This window comes from Eubalaena glacialis, chromosome 2, assembly GCF_028564815.1.
Source record: "Eubalaena glacialis isolate mEubGla1 chromosome 2, mEubGla1.1.hap2.+ XY, whole genome shotgun sequence".
NCBI lineage: Eukaryota > Metazoa > Chordata > Mammalia > Artiodactyla > Balaenidae > Eubalaena > Eubalaena glacialis.
The window spans coordinates 192294026-192308927 of record NC_083717.1 but is presented as its reverse complement, the minus strand read 5'-3'; the positions used below and the strand labels follow the sequence as shown (position 1 = coordinate 192308927).

The window sequence follows — 14902 nt, the reverse complement described above, 5'->3', positions numbered from 1 at the left end:
TATATTTTGAAAAAATTGTGGCAGAGTTTTTTTAACCACCCCAAATTCTTGCATAAAATCATACAGTGCAACCAAGAAGGCAAAATCAAATACCCATAGCCAACATCTACAACAAAATTAGGTGAAAATGTGTCCCCACAGACACGTGAGCACATGGGAGAGCCCACCGGCAGCCACAGGCTCGTGTGCTATCAGTGTCTGGGGGAAGACGGCAGAGAGGAACAACGGGTGTCCTCTGGAGCTGAGAACTCTGAGACAACCAGAGAGCCAGCTGAACCCACCTGAGAACAGTGGCTGAAAGCAGAAGGGGTCTGTACCCCACAATGGATGAGGGCAAGAAGTCCGCAGCCAAGACTGAAGGGGCCCTGGGAACCCTCACAATTCAGCAGCCATAGCTTCCTTCCAGAACTAGGTCACACTGGTGAGAAACCGCTGGGAAGAGAATCCAGACTTAACAGCAGAGGGGCAGGAGAGGAAATGGAAAAAGAAGGTCCAAATATTAGCAGGGGAAGAGAACCAAATCAGGGCACTCAGGAGGTAAGCCACCACATTTTAGAAAGTTTCACAAAAATAACCGAAGCTAGAGCTCTAGAGCCCAAGCTCCTCTTCTCTAATTTCACACACACACAAGCATCAGGAGGGATCAAAGTCAAGTCCTACACGGAGTTCTTATAAGGAAAAAGCGAAAAGGAACTAAACGACACCTACGCAGCAGTAAAAGCGTGACAGGGAGACATCCCACAAAGACATTAAAAACTACAGCCTAATATTTCAAGATGAGACAAAAGACATTAAAGGAATAGCATAATGTGTCAAAGGACTACATGAATATTAATAGAAAAACTCAGAAATAGGTAATAACTCTGTAAAGAATTAAAAAAGAAAAGAAAAAATAATTTCGGAAATGAAGAGTAACTGAAAAGAATACAAGAGCAAATAAGCACAACATAAAATGCCTTACAGGGAATAGTACATAAAAAAGAGAAAAAAATTAAATCAAAACGGAATGATAAAAACCCAGAGGGAGACAACAAATATAAAAACAGGCAAAGAAGATTCAATATTTATACAACAGGTGTCTCCACAGGAGTAAACGAAAGCAAGGGAACAGAACAAATCCTCAAAATAATAATCCAAGAAAAAGAGATTTGGTACTACATATTTAAAGAACATAGCATGTATGTGCGAAAGTCAACCCAGAATGATATATTCTGAAATTACTGGACTTTAAAGAAGAAAAAAACCTGTTTAGGCATCAAAGCAAACAGACCAAGTAACCTGTAAGATAAAGAAAATTAAACTGACATCAGAGTCTGACAGCAATGCTTTATTACAGAAGGAAGTGGAGGAACATCCTTAAGATACTCATGAAAAGAAAACATGAACCGAGGACTCTGTATCCAGACATTCTTTGAAGTCTGATATAAAAGTCTCCTAGAGAGGAAGCTTCACACCAAAATAATGTGGAGTATCAGCAGAGACTGGAGGTGAGCGTCAGCGGTATATTCCCGTGGAGAACTAGTGTAAACAGGGATGGGAGGGAGAGAATACAGTTTGTCACGACTATGTGCTCTGACAATGAAGACAGAGTAAAACTATAAAAAAGCGGGAGGGGGAAGGAAATGAAAAGATGCAAAAATTTTAACCTTTCAGTCGTCATATTGGTCACAATGTTGGTATTATTTTTCTGAAAATACACTGTGTATAATGTCAGATAAAGTAAATGAATAATTATCTGGTATTTAAGTCCTATTTATTATCACTGATGTCCTTGAGAACCAAAAATCTCAGTGTGACAAAAAAGGAGATATAAGACAGAAGTTAAATAAATGCCTACAAGCCTGCATTTGAATGGAAAATATCAGTATGAACTCCTGATGTACTATATCCTGAAAAAACCTATTTTCTAATTTGGTCCACTAAAAAGTCCTGTAAACAGTGACCATTCCAATAGCAACGAGAATCCTAGCACCCAGACTGTGGTCTTGAAATACCATTCCCCACTAAAAGGCGGGACTTCTTGGACAAATGACTGATTCTAAAACCTATACAGAAATGAAAAGAGCCAAGGCAATTCTGAAGAAAAAGCTGAAGAACTTATACTACCAGACACCAAGACCTCCTAGGGTGTGTTAGTGTTCTCCTGACACAGCTCAGGCAGCCAGGGGAACAAAACAGAGCCCAGAAATGGGTTTGCACAGTGATGGTACTTTATTTACAACAAAGATAACACCACAATGAGTGAAGGGTGACCTTTTCGACAAGGGTGCTGTGCCAGACGGAGAGCCACACGGGAAAGGAATTGTGACCTCTAGCATCACAGCAGACATAAAACTTAACTCTACATAGACTGTACAGTCCAGTGCGAAAGGTCAAAGAAAGTTTTAGGAAAAAAGACATAAGATAACATCTTCACTACTCTGTGGAAAGCAAAGATGTATTAAACAGATCAAAGTACTCTCAAAGTGCTAATGCCTTTGAGAGTGAAAATTCAAGATACAGAGTAGAAGAAAATGTGCAATTCCCATATCTACAAAGGACCTATATCTGAACTCCTACAAATCTGTTTTTTAAAAAATCTTACAACCTAGTAGAAAGAAGGGCCCAAAGACTTAAACCGGAACTTCACAAAATAATATATCTGAGCAGACAATAAACCTACAAAGAGATGTTTAACTTCATTCATCATCAGTTAACTTTGAAACCGGCTCACCAGAATGGCTAAAATGAAAGCCAAACTATAGTGGAACAAAGTATTTGCAACACATATATAACCAACAGAGAGTTCATATCCAGAATAAAAACTCTTTAAAAAAAATTAAGAAAATGGCAGTCCAATGGAAAAGGGACAATAAACATTTGTAAAAGCACCTGACCTCATAACAGAAGTGCAAATTAAAACAACAGTGAGATACCACAATGAGATAGTGTGGTACTGGCATAAAACAGGCATATAGATTGATGTGATAAAACTGAGAGTCCAGAAATTAAACTTTACATTTATGGTCAACTGGTTTTTGATAAGGATACCAAGGAAACTCCATGAAAAAACAGCTTCTGCAACAAATGATGCTGGGACAACTGGATATCCATGTGCAAAAAAGATGAATTTAGACTTCTACCTCACATTACACAAAAAATTAACTTGAAATGGATCGCAGACCTAAATATAAGAACTAAAACTAGAAAACTTCTAGAAGAAAACACAGGAAAAAAACCTTTGTGACCTTTAGTTAGGCAAAGAGTTCTTGGATACAACATCAAAAGCAAGATCTATAAAAGAAAAAATGTGATAAACTGGACCTCATCAAAATTCAAAACTTTGGGGCTTCAAAGACACTATTAAAGAGTGTAAAAAGTCAAGACACAAACTGGGAGAAAATATTTGTAAATAATATACCTGATAAAGGACTCATATCCAGATTACATAAAGAATTGCCATAATTTGGCAATAAGAAGATAGGCAATTTAAAAATAGGCAAAAGATCTGATAGACATTTCATCAAAAAAGATATACAGGGACTTCCCTGGTGGTCCGTGGTTAAGACTCCACGCTTCCACCGCAGGGGGCACAGGTTCGATCTCTGGTTGGGGAACTTGAATCCCGCATGCCATGCAGCGTGGCCAAAAAAAAAAAAAAAAAACATATACAAATGGCTAACAGGTACATGAAAAGATGCTTAGTATCTGTAGCCAGTAGGGAAATGCAAATTAAAACCATAAGGAGATAGATACCAGTACACACCCGTAAGAAAGACTATAATCAAAAAGACGATAACAATTGTTAGCAAGAATGTGGATACGTTGGAACCCCATACATTGCTGGTGGGAACTTAAAATGGTCTGGAAGACAGTTCAGCAGTTTTTTTAAAAAGCTAAACATAAACTTACCCCACAAGCCAGCAGTTCCACTCCTAGGTATCTACCCAAGAAAGATGAAAATATATGTTCAAACAAAGACTTGTATTGAAATGTTCAGAGCAGCGTTATACGTAATAGCTAAAAAAACAACTCAAATATCCATCAATTGTTGAATGTATAAATAAAATGTGGGATATTCATATAATAGAGAATATTATTCAGCATTAAAAAGAAACAAACTACTCAAAGTAGATGAACCTCAAAAACATTATATTAAGAGTCAGATGTAAAAGACTACATATTGCCGATTTCATTTATGTGAAATGTCCTGAAAAGGCAAATTTAGAGGCAGAAAACTGATCAGTGGTTGCCTGGAGCTGGGGATAGGGGTGGGAATTGATGGCAAATGGGCATAAGGTAATTTTTTGGATGGGTGATGGAAATATTCTAAAACTGTATTGTGGTAATGGATGCACAACTCTACATGTTTATTGAAATAATCAAAATTTCCAATTACAGTTAGTGAATTTTACAGTATGTATATTATGCCTCAATAAAACTCTTAAAAAAAGGCTATGGGCTTCCCTGATGGCGCAGTGGTTGAGAATCTGCCTGCTAATGCAGGGGACACGGGTTCGAGCCCTGGTCTGGGAAGATCCCACATGCCGCGGAGCAACTGGGCCCGTGAGCCACAACTGCTGAGCCTGCGCGTCTGGAGCCTGTGCCCCGCAACGGGAGGGGCCGTGATAGTGAAAGGCCCGCGCACCACGATGAAGAGTGGCCCCCGCTTGCTGCAACTAGAGAAAGCCCTCGCACGAAACGAAGACCCAACACAGCCAAAAATAAATAAAATAAATAAATAAATAAAATAGCTATTCATTAAAAAAAAAAAAAGGTTATGATTTGAAAAAAAAAAAGAAAATCTATGGATAGAGCTGAAATTATACTCAGAGGAATACATGGCTTTAAGTGAACTCTGTATTTAACTTAATAAATGAGGAAAACAATAAAATAAAACAGGATAAGTAATTAAGATAAAAGTGGAAGTGAAATATATTGAAAACAAAATAATCAAAAGAATAAATGAACTCATAAGGAGACATCACCACCACACAGGTAAAAGAAATTAAAAGATTCATTAAAGAACACAGTGTACCAGTCAATACGTGACCTACTCTAAACTGACCTAACGTGGAAGGAATCTGCAGATTTATCACTGAGCAAAGCACTAGGTCCGGCTGAGTTCTAAAGCAACCTTTTCACCCTATGTCATGTACTGTAAGATACATCTGTTATTCCACTTTTGATTTTTGCTAAAATCGGGTGCATTTTACAATCCCTGTCATCAGATGGCGGCACGAGAGAGTGGCATAAAAATGTACAGACCATCCTCAGGAAAGATCACAAAGTGCCAGTATCAACACATTTTAGATTTGACAAAATACAGTAGTACAAAAAAGGAAGAAAACTATGGCCCAGCTTCACACAGTAGATATGAAAGCAGAGATTAACGAAAATTAATAAACTGAACCCAGCACGTAGAAAAGTTATAATATACTGCGACAATATTGAGGTTTATCTCAGTAATGCAAGGATAGCTCAAAACCAGAAAATCTATCAACACAGTAATTATTAAATTAACATCTTAAGGAGAAAAATCATATGGCACCTGATAAAATTCAGCAGCAGTGCTAGGACAAGACCAACCGGCCAGGGTGGTACTGGTAAGAGCCATGCAAATGTGAACCATGGAGAAGCAGCAGGCTGGGTGAAGGCGATTTACCAGAAACCAAGGGCCATTTTCACATGAAACGAGGAAATGCTGAAGCCTTTCACCAAAATGGGAAGTAACAGGGAGGCCTGCTCTCACCTCTGTTATCTCTGTGTTACTGGTCCTAGCTAACGGCATAATAAAATTAAAACAACCAGTATGTGTTGGCATAAATACTGGAAGAGAGATAAAAGTATCTAGTTACAAATGACAGGACTATATATGCACATGCTAGTAAAAAATTACTAAGATCAATAAGAAAATTTGATAAGGTGACAGAATAAGAAAATATTTAAAAAACCAACAGCATTTCATTAGATTGGTAAGAACTAACTAGGAGTAGAAATGAAAAAAATATAACCCCATGACAAGAGTGACAAAAACTATAAGGCACTTAGGAATAAATTTAATGCAAAGGTAAAGAATACCAAGAAAATCATAAAACCTTGTAAAAAGTCAGAAAACAAGACCCGAAAAATGGAGGTGATGCACCAGGTTCCTAGAGGGAAAAAGAGTATCATAAAAACATGAATCTTCCCCCAGTTAATATATCTTTAATGTAATTCCAATCAATTCCTTTTTTTTTCTGAACCAGACAAAATTACTTTAACACGCATACAGAGGCACTAATATTTTGGAACAGCCAAGAAAGATGCACCAAACAAGGCCAGTGAGGGGCACACCTTGACCAGTGTGAATTCTGGATATGCGGGTGTGCTCCTTCCGGGCACAGTGAAAGTACAGGCTCTGCCCGGCAGAGCACATCCCTGATGGTGATGGGCACTGGGGACAGGGCCTGGACCTTGAAGGCTCAGCAATAGCTGCGGGAAGCCTTTTCCACCCCAGACATCTGAGTGTTCCGGCTGGGCCTCCTCAGGGCACGGGGGAGGAGTGACAGCAGGCCGGTGGGGGAGGGTGCTGGCCCCAGCAGAGCAGCCCCTTGGTTCTGTTTGATGTGGTCCCCCCAAACCTAGAGCAGGGCCGGTTTCTAGGTGTTCCACACAATATCTGATGAATGAATGAATAGCATCAGAAAGGTATGGACTACCTGGGAGGGGGAGACTCCTCACAAATGACCTAGTATGCATGTTATCTACTACAAAGCTAAACCAAATGTAAGCCAGATACAAGCTCTGTAAAATGCAGCGAGAGGAGAGCCTGGATTCCTAGCAAGTGAGGAGCCAGAAATGCATCCATGAATCCATAAATCCCTCCCTCTATCCACTACTCCATCCCTCCACCCCTCCCTCTCTCCATCTACCCCTCCCCCTGTCCAGCAATCCCGGACACCTGCACTGAGCTCTGGCTCTCTGCCCTGCAGTGCGGAAGGCGCTGGAATGCACCTGTAGAGATGACAAGGTTCCTGCTCCAAGTTCATACACGATGAAAATTAACTGTAGAAGACCCACTGCTATGAATTTAAGGTATTAGAATTGTTTGATGTTTCACTACACTAATCTTATATTTTAGTAAACATAAAAGTGTTCAGAGGTTCACATTTGACTTTGGGGTCCTTACCCTACTTCCCCAATAAGGTTTTATGTACTTCAAAATCTCCTAGAGGAGCACTTTTAGGGGTTGAACACCCTCAGGCGGAAAGGGGTGGCTGTGCTGTTCGGGGGGAAGTTTGAAGCAAAGAGCACTGTTCCCTGACTAGTCTCAAGTAGGAAACCCTGGGTAGAGGTACTCCCCAAATGACTCATAAGGAGGAAGTCCATAAAGGACTATCATTAGAGTCCTCACGTCCCCAACACCAGAATAAGGAAGAGCTTCTACCACAGTTTTTACAATTACTCTACTTGTAGTTATTCCTTTCTGAATTTCTGGACTTCTAAGACAAATGAAAGAGGAGAATTACTGAAAAGAAAATTGGCTAGCTTAATTACAATTAACAGGAAAAGATTTAAAGTCTTTCCTCTGCGTGTGTGTTTTTTTTTTAAGTGTTTTGTACCTGTAATGTACTCATGATCACATTTTTATCTTAAATAGCTCTGGAATTTTTAATATTAGTTGGTTAAGTTAGTGACATTCAATCTAAAAAAACTGAATAAAGAAGAAGAAATAACCCTACAGAATTTAAACACAGCAAAGGTACAAGAAACTAGCAAACTATCAAAAGGTTACTCCTTCCCCCTAAATGGGGAAACTTTAACTTTTGAAAGATGAATAATAAAAATTACCTTTTAAAGATGGTAGTTTTTGAAGTTCTCTATTATTGCTGGCGCTAAACCTGGAAGAATTTTGCCGTTTGTCTTTCTTCACTATGGGCTGAGGGGCTGGCGCTTTTATTTTACTAGATGCTGCAGACGGGGCAGCAACAAGGCTGTTTTTCCTGCTGGGAATCTGTTTCCAAAATGAAAACAAAAACAAATGAGTACGTCAAAGGGTTGTATTTTATAGCACAATTAGCATAGGCAAAAAATACACATAAAAATGCAAGTTTTGGACTTCCCTGGTGGCACAGTGGTTAAGAATCCTCCTGCCAACGCAGGGCACACGGATTCGAGCCCTGGTCCAGGAAGATCCAACATGCCGCAGAGCAACTAAGCCCACGAGCCACAACTACGGAGCCCACGTGCCACAACTACTGAAAGCCCGCGCGCCTAGAGCCCGCGCTCTGCAACAAGAGAAGCCACCGCAATGAGAAGCCCGAGCACCACAACGAAGAGCAGCCCCCGCTCGCTGCAACTAAAGAAAGCTTGCACACAGCAACAAAGACCCAACGCAGCCATAAATAAATAAATAAAATAAATAAATAAATAAATTTTTAAAAAAATGCAAGTTTTGCTCTGGGATAGTCTCCTTCACGCTACTGTAAACAACTTAACCTCTTATAGTTGCTGGAGTTTGAGGCTACATCCCACCCCTACCAATGCTACACTTCAAGAGACTTCACAGATATATCTAATTTCCCCTATCTTCTTTCAAACTTCTTAGTTATAGGTTGATGATAGTGACCCTCCAAAGATGTTCACATCCTAATTCCTGGATCCTATGAATATGTTTCCTTACTTGGCAAAAGGTACTTGGCAGGTGTGATGGGGTTAAGGATCCTTGGATGGCAGATGATCCTGGGTTATCAGGGAGGGCCCCACGTAATCACACAGGTCTTTGCAAGACAAGAGAAGGCAAGGAGGCAACGAAGCAGAGGTCAGAGAACAGAAGATGCTACGCTGCTGGCTTTGATGACAGACTAAGGGGCCCTGAGCCAAGGAGTGCAGGTGGTCTCCAGAAGCTGGAAAAGGCCAGGAAACGATTCTCCTCTAGAGCCTCCAGAAAGGACTGGCCAGGCTGACACCTTAATTTCAGCCCATTTCAGACTTCTGACCTCCAGAACTGTAAGATAATGAGCTTGTGTTCTTTTAAGCCATGAAGTTTGTGGTCATTTGTACAGCACCAACAAGAAACTAGTATAGTTGAGTAGCTTATAAATGACAGCTTTCCCTGTTTGCTCACATTCAGCCCTCAAAAACCAGTAAAGGCTACAGAAAGGCGCTTTCCTCTTGAGCAACAGGAAATGCTCTTGTTTCTAGCCTCTTTCCTTGCATTCGTCTCCAGGCTCCAGATTCAGTGTGCTCGTCTCCAGACTGCTCCGTGACAGCTAGGCTGTCCCACGATGTGCAGCTGACACGCAAGGTGAGAAGCAGCATTGCAAACACTCAAGCAGAGGCAGTGGATGAGTGTGAGGGCACACGCAGCAGAGCCAGGGGGTCCCCTGTCGTCCGTGCAGGCTAACGGGTCGAGCTTACCCAGGAGCCCTGTGGAGCTTGGCTGGGCTCGGCCGCAGCAGTGACGGTGACAGCCACAAAGGTGAGTGTCTGCTGTCAAGATTCTCTGTGCAACACACTTCCTCCTCCCACACCCCCCCCCCCTCTGCCCAAGGATGGGCTGTATGTGCACACAGGCTCTTTTAAGAAGCCCATCAAACTCGTCCTAGAAACACGAACCTGCCAAGCCCCTTCCGATTACACAGTGCCAAAGAGACACACTGACTTGAGCCCCCAACTATTTGCTCTCATCCTTGAATGGGATTTTTACTAAGAAGTGAGAGCTGCTTTATTTTTTAATAAGGTGCTTAAGAATATTTGGAAAGAGTTTTCCAAGATGCCACACTGCCACGCACAGACAGAACTCTGAACAGTGGGCCAGGGCCTGGGTTCCCTTTTCTCCTACAGCCAACAGTTCCTTCCTCGAAATGTGCTTTCTTGGGCTCTGAGCATGATGTTTGTCATTCTTTCCACCGATCATGAGAGCATGGGTCTTTCTTCCGTACAAACACCGTCCATAACTCTCCTCCTCCACGGAATTGCCCAAGTTAAAACCATCCTGCACAGCTTTCTCTAGATGCCCTCAGAAAGCCCGAGCGGTTACTCCACAGTCGCAAACAGCCCCTCCTAGGAGACGTACTCGTTTCCAATGTTGTTACATACACACACGTCCTGCACATTAAAGTCTGTCTCCTTTTTATTCTCCTGTAATGCCGAATCCAGTGCTATACACATAATGGCCGTGACAAACAGCTAGGTGCAAACATGAGCAAAAACAGCTCCATCGCTGCTCCTACGCAGACAGGACAATGGACCGTGCGTCTTACCGAACAAAGCTTTTAGCACTAGGACTGGGTGACCTGGCCAATACACAGAGCAGACCGAGTCCAGGGGTATCGACAGCCACCACAGGGGACACGCTGAGGTAAGGCTTCCAACGTCCGGGACAACACACAGTTACCCGAACACCTGCCGCCTCTCCCTCTGGCCTCCCTCCAGAGCGCCCTCCTCGGGACGGGCGGAGTGAGCGTCTAGCAACGAAAACCTGGCTCCGTCACCCCCTCCAGCTTAAGGGCTGTCTCCAAACTCCCGCAACCGCGGTCACCGCCTCCCCGCTCGGGCTGGGCCTGGCGGCCCGCTCTCCACGCTCAGGTCCCGGCGAGGCCCTCCCCGCTGCCCAGGCGTCGCTCCTGGCCCCCTCGGCTGTAACTCCGTCCCTCTGCCCACCCCGAGGGGACGCCCCCGCACAGGGACCGTAGCTGGGGGTGGGGGCGGGGCTGTCCGGCTCTGACACCGTGCGGGCCGGTTCCCTGAGGGACACGGGGCTGCCCGGGCCCCGACAGCAGGCTGAGGCGCCTGCGAGGTCGGCGCGCTGCTCTGAGGACGTGTGAAGACCCGCAGGGGAGGAGCTCTATGTGTGGACGCGCGCGCGCACGTGTGTATGTGCGTGTATGTGCGTGTGCGTGCGTGCGCGGCACCGACAGCCCCCGTGCGGGCGAGGCCCGGGGCGAGGCCCCAGGCGCCCAGGCTAAGGAGCCCCACTCTATCTGAAGGGGCTGGAGGCCATGGAGAGCGTTCGGGGGGGGGGGGGGGCGATGACACAAAAAGCTTTCCTTTTTTTTTTTTTTTAAAAAATATTCCATTGGCTGGATAGACCACACGTTTCTTTTTTTTTTTTTTAAATTTTATTTCTTTATGGCTGTGTTGGATCTTCGTTTCTGTGCGAGGGCTTTCTCTAGTTGTGGCGAGCGGGGGCCACTCTTCATCGCAGTGCGCGGGCCTCTCACTATCGTGGCCTCTGTTGTTGCGGAGCACAGGCTCCAGACGCGCAGGCTCAGTAATTGTCGCTCACGGGCCCATTTGCTCCGCGGCATGTGGGATCTTCCCGGACCAGGGCTCGAACCCGTGTCCCCTGCATTGGCAGGCAGATTCTCAACCACTGCGCCACCAGGGAAGCCCAGCTTTCCTTTTTTAAAAGGCCCTCAGGCTCAGGTGTGGAAGCCGAAGGGCCCACAAGAAGGCTTTTCTGGTTGTCTAGACAGGAGGTCAAGACGCGGAAGCGGAGGCGCGTGGGCAGCGGGGGGAGGGGGGTGACTCTGGGAACCCGGGTGCCCGCAGATGGCGGATGGTGGGACAAGTCACCGATGTGGCAGGGAAAACGGGTAGAAATAAGCCCAACTGTGAAGGGGCTGCGGCTGCGGCACCCGGGTGGCGATTCCACACGAACGAGGCGAGGAGTCGGAACTCGTGCATCTCCTGTCCCCTCCACGGCTGCTTTATGTGTATCACACTAACCAGTAGCTGAAACCCCATAGCGGCATGCCTTTCCATCAAAGCAGTGTGGTAGTGGCGTAAGGACAGACATGCAGATAGATCGATGGAACAGAATTAAGAGCCAAGACCACTCAATGGGAAAAGAACAGTCTCTTCAACCAATGACGCTGGGACAGCTGGATAGCCACGTGCAAAAGAATGAAATGAGGGGGGGGAGGGAATCCCTACCTCACACATAAACAAAAATTAACTCAAAACGGATCAATGACCAGTCATATTCACGACCTAAATATAAGAGCTAAAACCATAAAACTCTTAAGAGAATACAGAGGTAAATCTTCATGACCTTGGATTTGACAGTGGTTTCTTAGATATAACACCAGAAGCACAAGCAACAAAAGAAAAAACATAAATTGGACAATAAAAATTTAAAACTTTTGTGCATCAAAAAGACACAAAAGACACTTTTTATTAAGAAAGTGAAAAGACAATCCATGGAATGGGAGAAAATATCTGCAAGTTTTGTAGTAAGGGTCTAGTACCCAAAATATACAGGCAATATCAGAGATACTGGAGAAATTCCAGGTCCTGCTCCAGACCACTGCAATAAAGCAAACATCACAATAAAGCTAGTCACATGAAGTGTTTGGTTTCCTAGGGCATATAAAAGTTATGTTTACACTACACTGTAGTCTATTAAGTGTGCAATAGCATTACATCTTAAAAAATGTACATACCTTAATTAAAAAATACTTTATTGCTAAAAAATGCCAACCATCATCTGACAACACAGGGTTGTCACAAACCTTCAATTTATTAAAAAAAAACAGTATCTGCAAAGTACAACAAAGTGAAGCGCAATAAAACAAGGTATGCCTGCGTTAAGAACTCCAACAACAGAAAGACAAACACCCATTTAAAAAACTGGCAAAGGGGGCTTCCCTGGTGGCACAGTGGTTAAGAATCTGCCTGCCAATGCAGGGGACACGGGTTTGAGCCCTGGTCCGGGAAGATCCCACATGCCGTGGAGCAACTAAGCCCGTGCGCCACAACTACTGAGCCTGCGCTCTAGAGCCCGCGGGCCACAACTACTGAAGCCCGCGCGCCTAGAGCCCATGCTCCGCAACAAGAGAAGCCACTGCGATGAGAAGCCCGCGCACCGCAACGAAGAGTAGCCCCCACTTGCCACAACTAGAGAAAGCCCGTGCACAGCACCAAAGACCCAATGCATCCGGGGAAAAAAAAACCTGGCAAAGAACTTGAACAGACATTTCTCTGAAGATATACAAATGGCCAATAAGCACATGAAAAGATGCTCAAGATCTTTAGCCATTAGGCAAATGCAAATGAAAACCACGATGACACAACACTTCACACCCAGTAGGGTGGCTATAATTTAAAAAAAAAAAAAGGAAAACAAGTGTTAGGAAGGATGTGGAGAAATTGGAAACACGAGTGCACGCAGCACTCACCGAAAGCAAACTGCTTGAGGGCAGGGGCCCTGCTGTGTCCCGTGCTGAATCCCCAGCACTTGCAATGGCGCTCAGCACATAGTAGGACCTCAGAACGTACCTGCTGGATGACTATGAGTGAATCTACTGAAGGGAAGCCTGCAATGTGAAAGAGAATGGCCATTCAGCCGGCCAGTCGGGGTAACAGACATTCCGTCCTAGAACCACAGCCCAGTTTGTCCGTAACCTCGCGGAGAAGGCCCCAGCGCTGGTCGACACTGCTGTGACTTACTTGAAGCCTCGACTGGCCATACTTTGGCACTATGCCAAGGTTGAGCCGGTCCCTCCAACCCCTGCTGAGATCCCTACAGCTATTCAGAGCTTGAAAAAAATTGTCAGTGGTGCTCAAACCAGTAGCTTCAAACAGCTCACAGCTAAGGAAGCTCTGCTGAATGGTTTGGTGGCCACTGAGGTGTGGACGTGGTTTCATGCCGGTGAGATCACAGGCAAGCGTGGCGTCATTGGCTATGATGTTTGAAGACCAATCTTTCACATGTGATTATATTTGCTTTATTATTTCGGTGTTCTCGGACCATGTGTGAGCAGACTGGTTTTTGAATAAAATAAGGCAATGTGTCAAAAAAAAAAAAAAAAAGGAATGAAGGAAGGAAGGAAGGAAGGAGGGAATGAAGTCAGGGAGGGAGGGAGGAAAGAAAGAAAGGAAGGAAGGAAGGAAGGGAGGGAGGGAGGGAGGGAGGGAGAAGGAGAAAGGCCAGATGAAGGGAGGAAGATGACTCTGGGAGAGAGAACGTTCCCTCCCACTACAGAGCCCATCCTCTCCCTCTGACCACACCGTACTGCTTCCGGTGCGATCCGGATCAAACCAGAACAGTCCAGAGAGGTTTGCTCTGTGATGCAGGGCTCCGAGTGGATCAAGTGAAATGGGAAAGTAGAGACTTCGCACTATTTTCTTTTTTAAACCATGTGTGTTCTGACCGCCCCCCCCCCATAAAGATAGATATCTAAAAAGAAAGATGAGAAGCAGACAAGGTGGCTGTCTCCCTGGGGCCTCTCTGGGTCCACTCCTGTGGGGACTGGCGTGGCCTCCTCTGTGTTTCCGGTGCGGGTCTTTAGAACGTAGGCGGGTCCTGGACCAAGTGGTAAGCAGGGCCTCCTTCCCACCTCACCACCAAAGCCCCTTCTCACCTGCCTCTTCACCCTATTTTACCCATTTCCTTCTCTTTTGACAATTTATGTCTTCTTTTCTCTTAAATTTAATCTTAAATTTGATATTTCATATGAAGAAGAGTGATAGCTAACAAAGTTAAGTTCAATGCGCTCACATTAGAGTTATTTTGGAAGCTACTGCTAGGGTCTAAGGCAGCTCTGTCCAGTAGAACTTTCTGCGAAGTGGGAAATGCTCCCTATCTGCTGTCCAGCAGGGGAGCCATTGGCCACAGGTGGCCACTGGGCACTTGAAATGTGGCTAGCGTGACCAAGGAGCTGAATTTCTCAATCTAATGTATTTTTCATTAACTTAGACAGCCACGTGTGGCTAAAGGCTAACCTCTTGGATGGCGCAGGTCCAGCAAAACGCAGTCTTCCAGCTAACAAAGCTTTTCTTCCTCTCCCCCCTTGGAGAGTTAAATTTCTAGGCCGGTTCTCTCACTCCCCCAGGTGGAGAAAACGAAGATGACACTGTCGCTGGCGTTTGGGAAGCAGCCCTTCCCAGCAGCGGCTGCTCTCAAACCTGAGGGAGAAGCAGGGCCCGAGAGTCT

The 14902-nt window shown here is 44.6% G+C and overlaps 2 protein-coding genes across 6 annotated transcripts in view; one reads left to right on the top strand and one right to left on the bottom strand.

The window, feature by feature from the left end:
* PPP2R5C (protein phosphatase 2 regulatory subunit B'gamma) overlaps positions 1–14902 on the bottom strand; it is a 133245-nt gene that overhangs the window by 110055 nt on the left and 8288 nt on the right. For all 5 annotated transcript variants that reach the window (XM_061181266.1, XM_061181268.1, XM_061181273.1 and 2 more), the window contains exon 3: positions 7813–7975. In XM_061181266.1, coding sequence (XP_061037249.1) covers positions 7813–7975 — 163 coding nt within the window. The remainder of the gene's footprint in view (positions 1–7812; positions 7976–14902) is intronic.
* LOC133085791 (ATP synthase subunit g, mitochondrial-like) lies at positions 11719–13662 on the top strand. Its single transcript, XM_061182958.1, has 2 exons — positions 11719–11750; positions 13347–13662. Exons 1-2 carry the CDS (start codon positions 11719–11721, stop codon positions 13660–13662), a joined length of 348 nt encoding a protein of 115 aa, XP_061038941.1.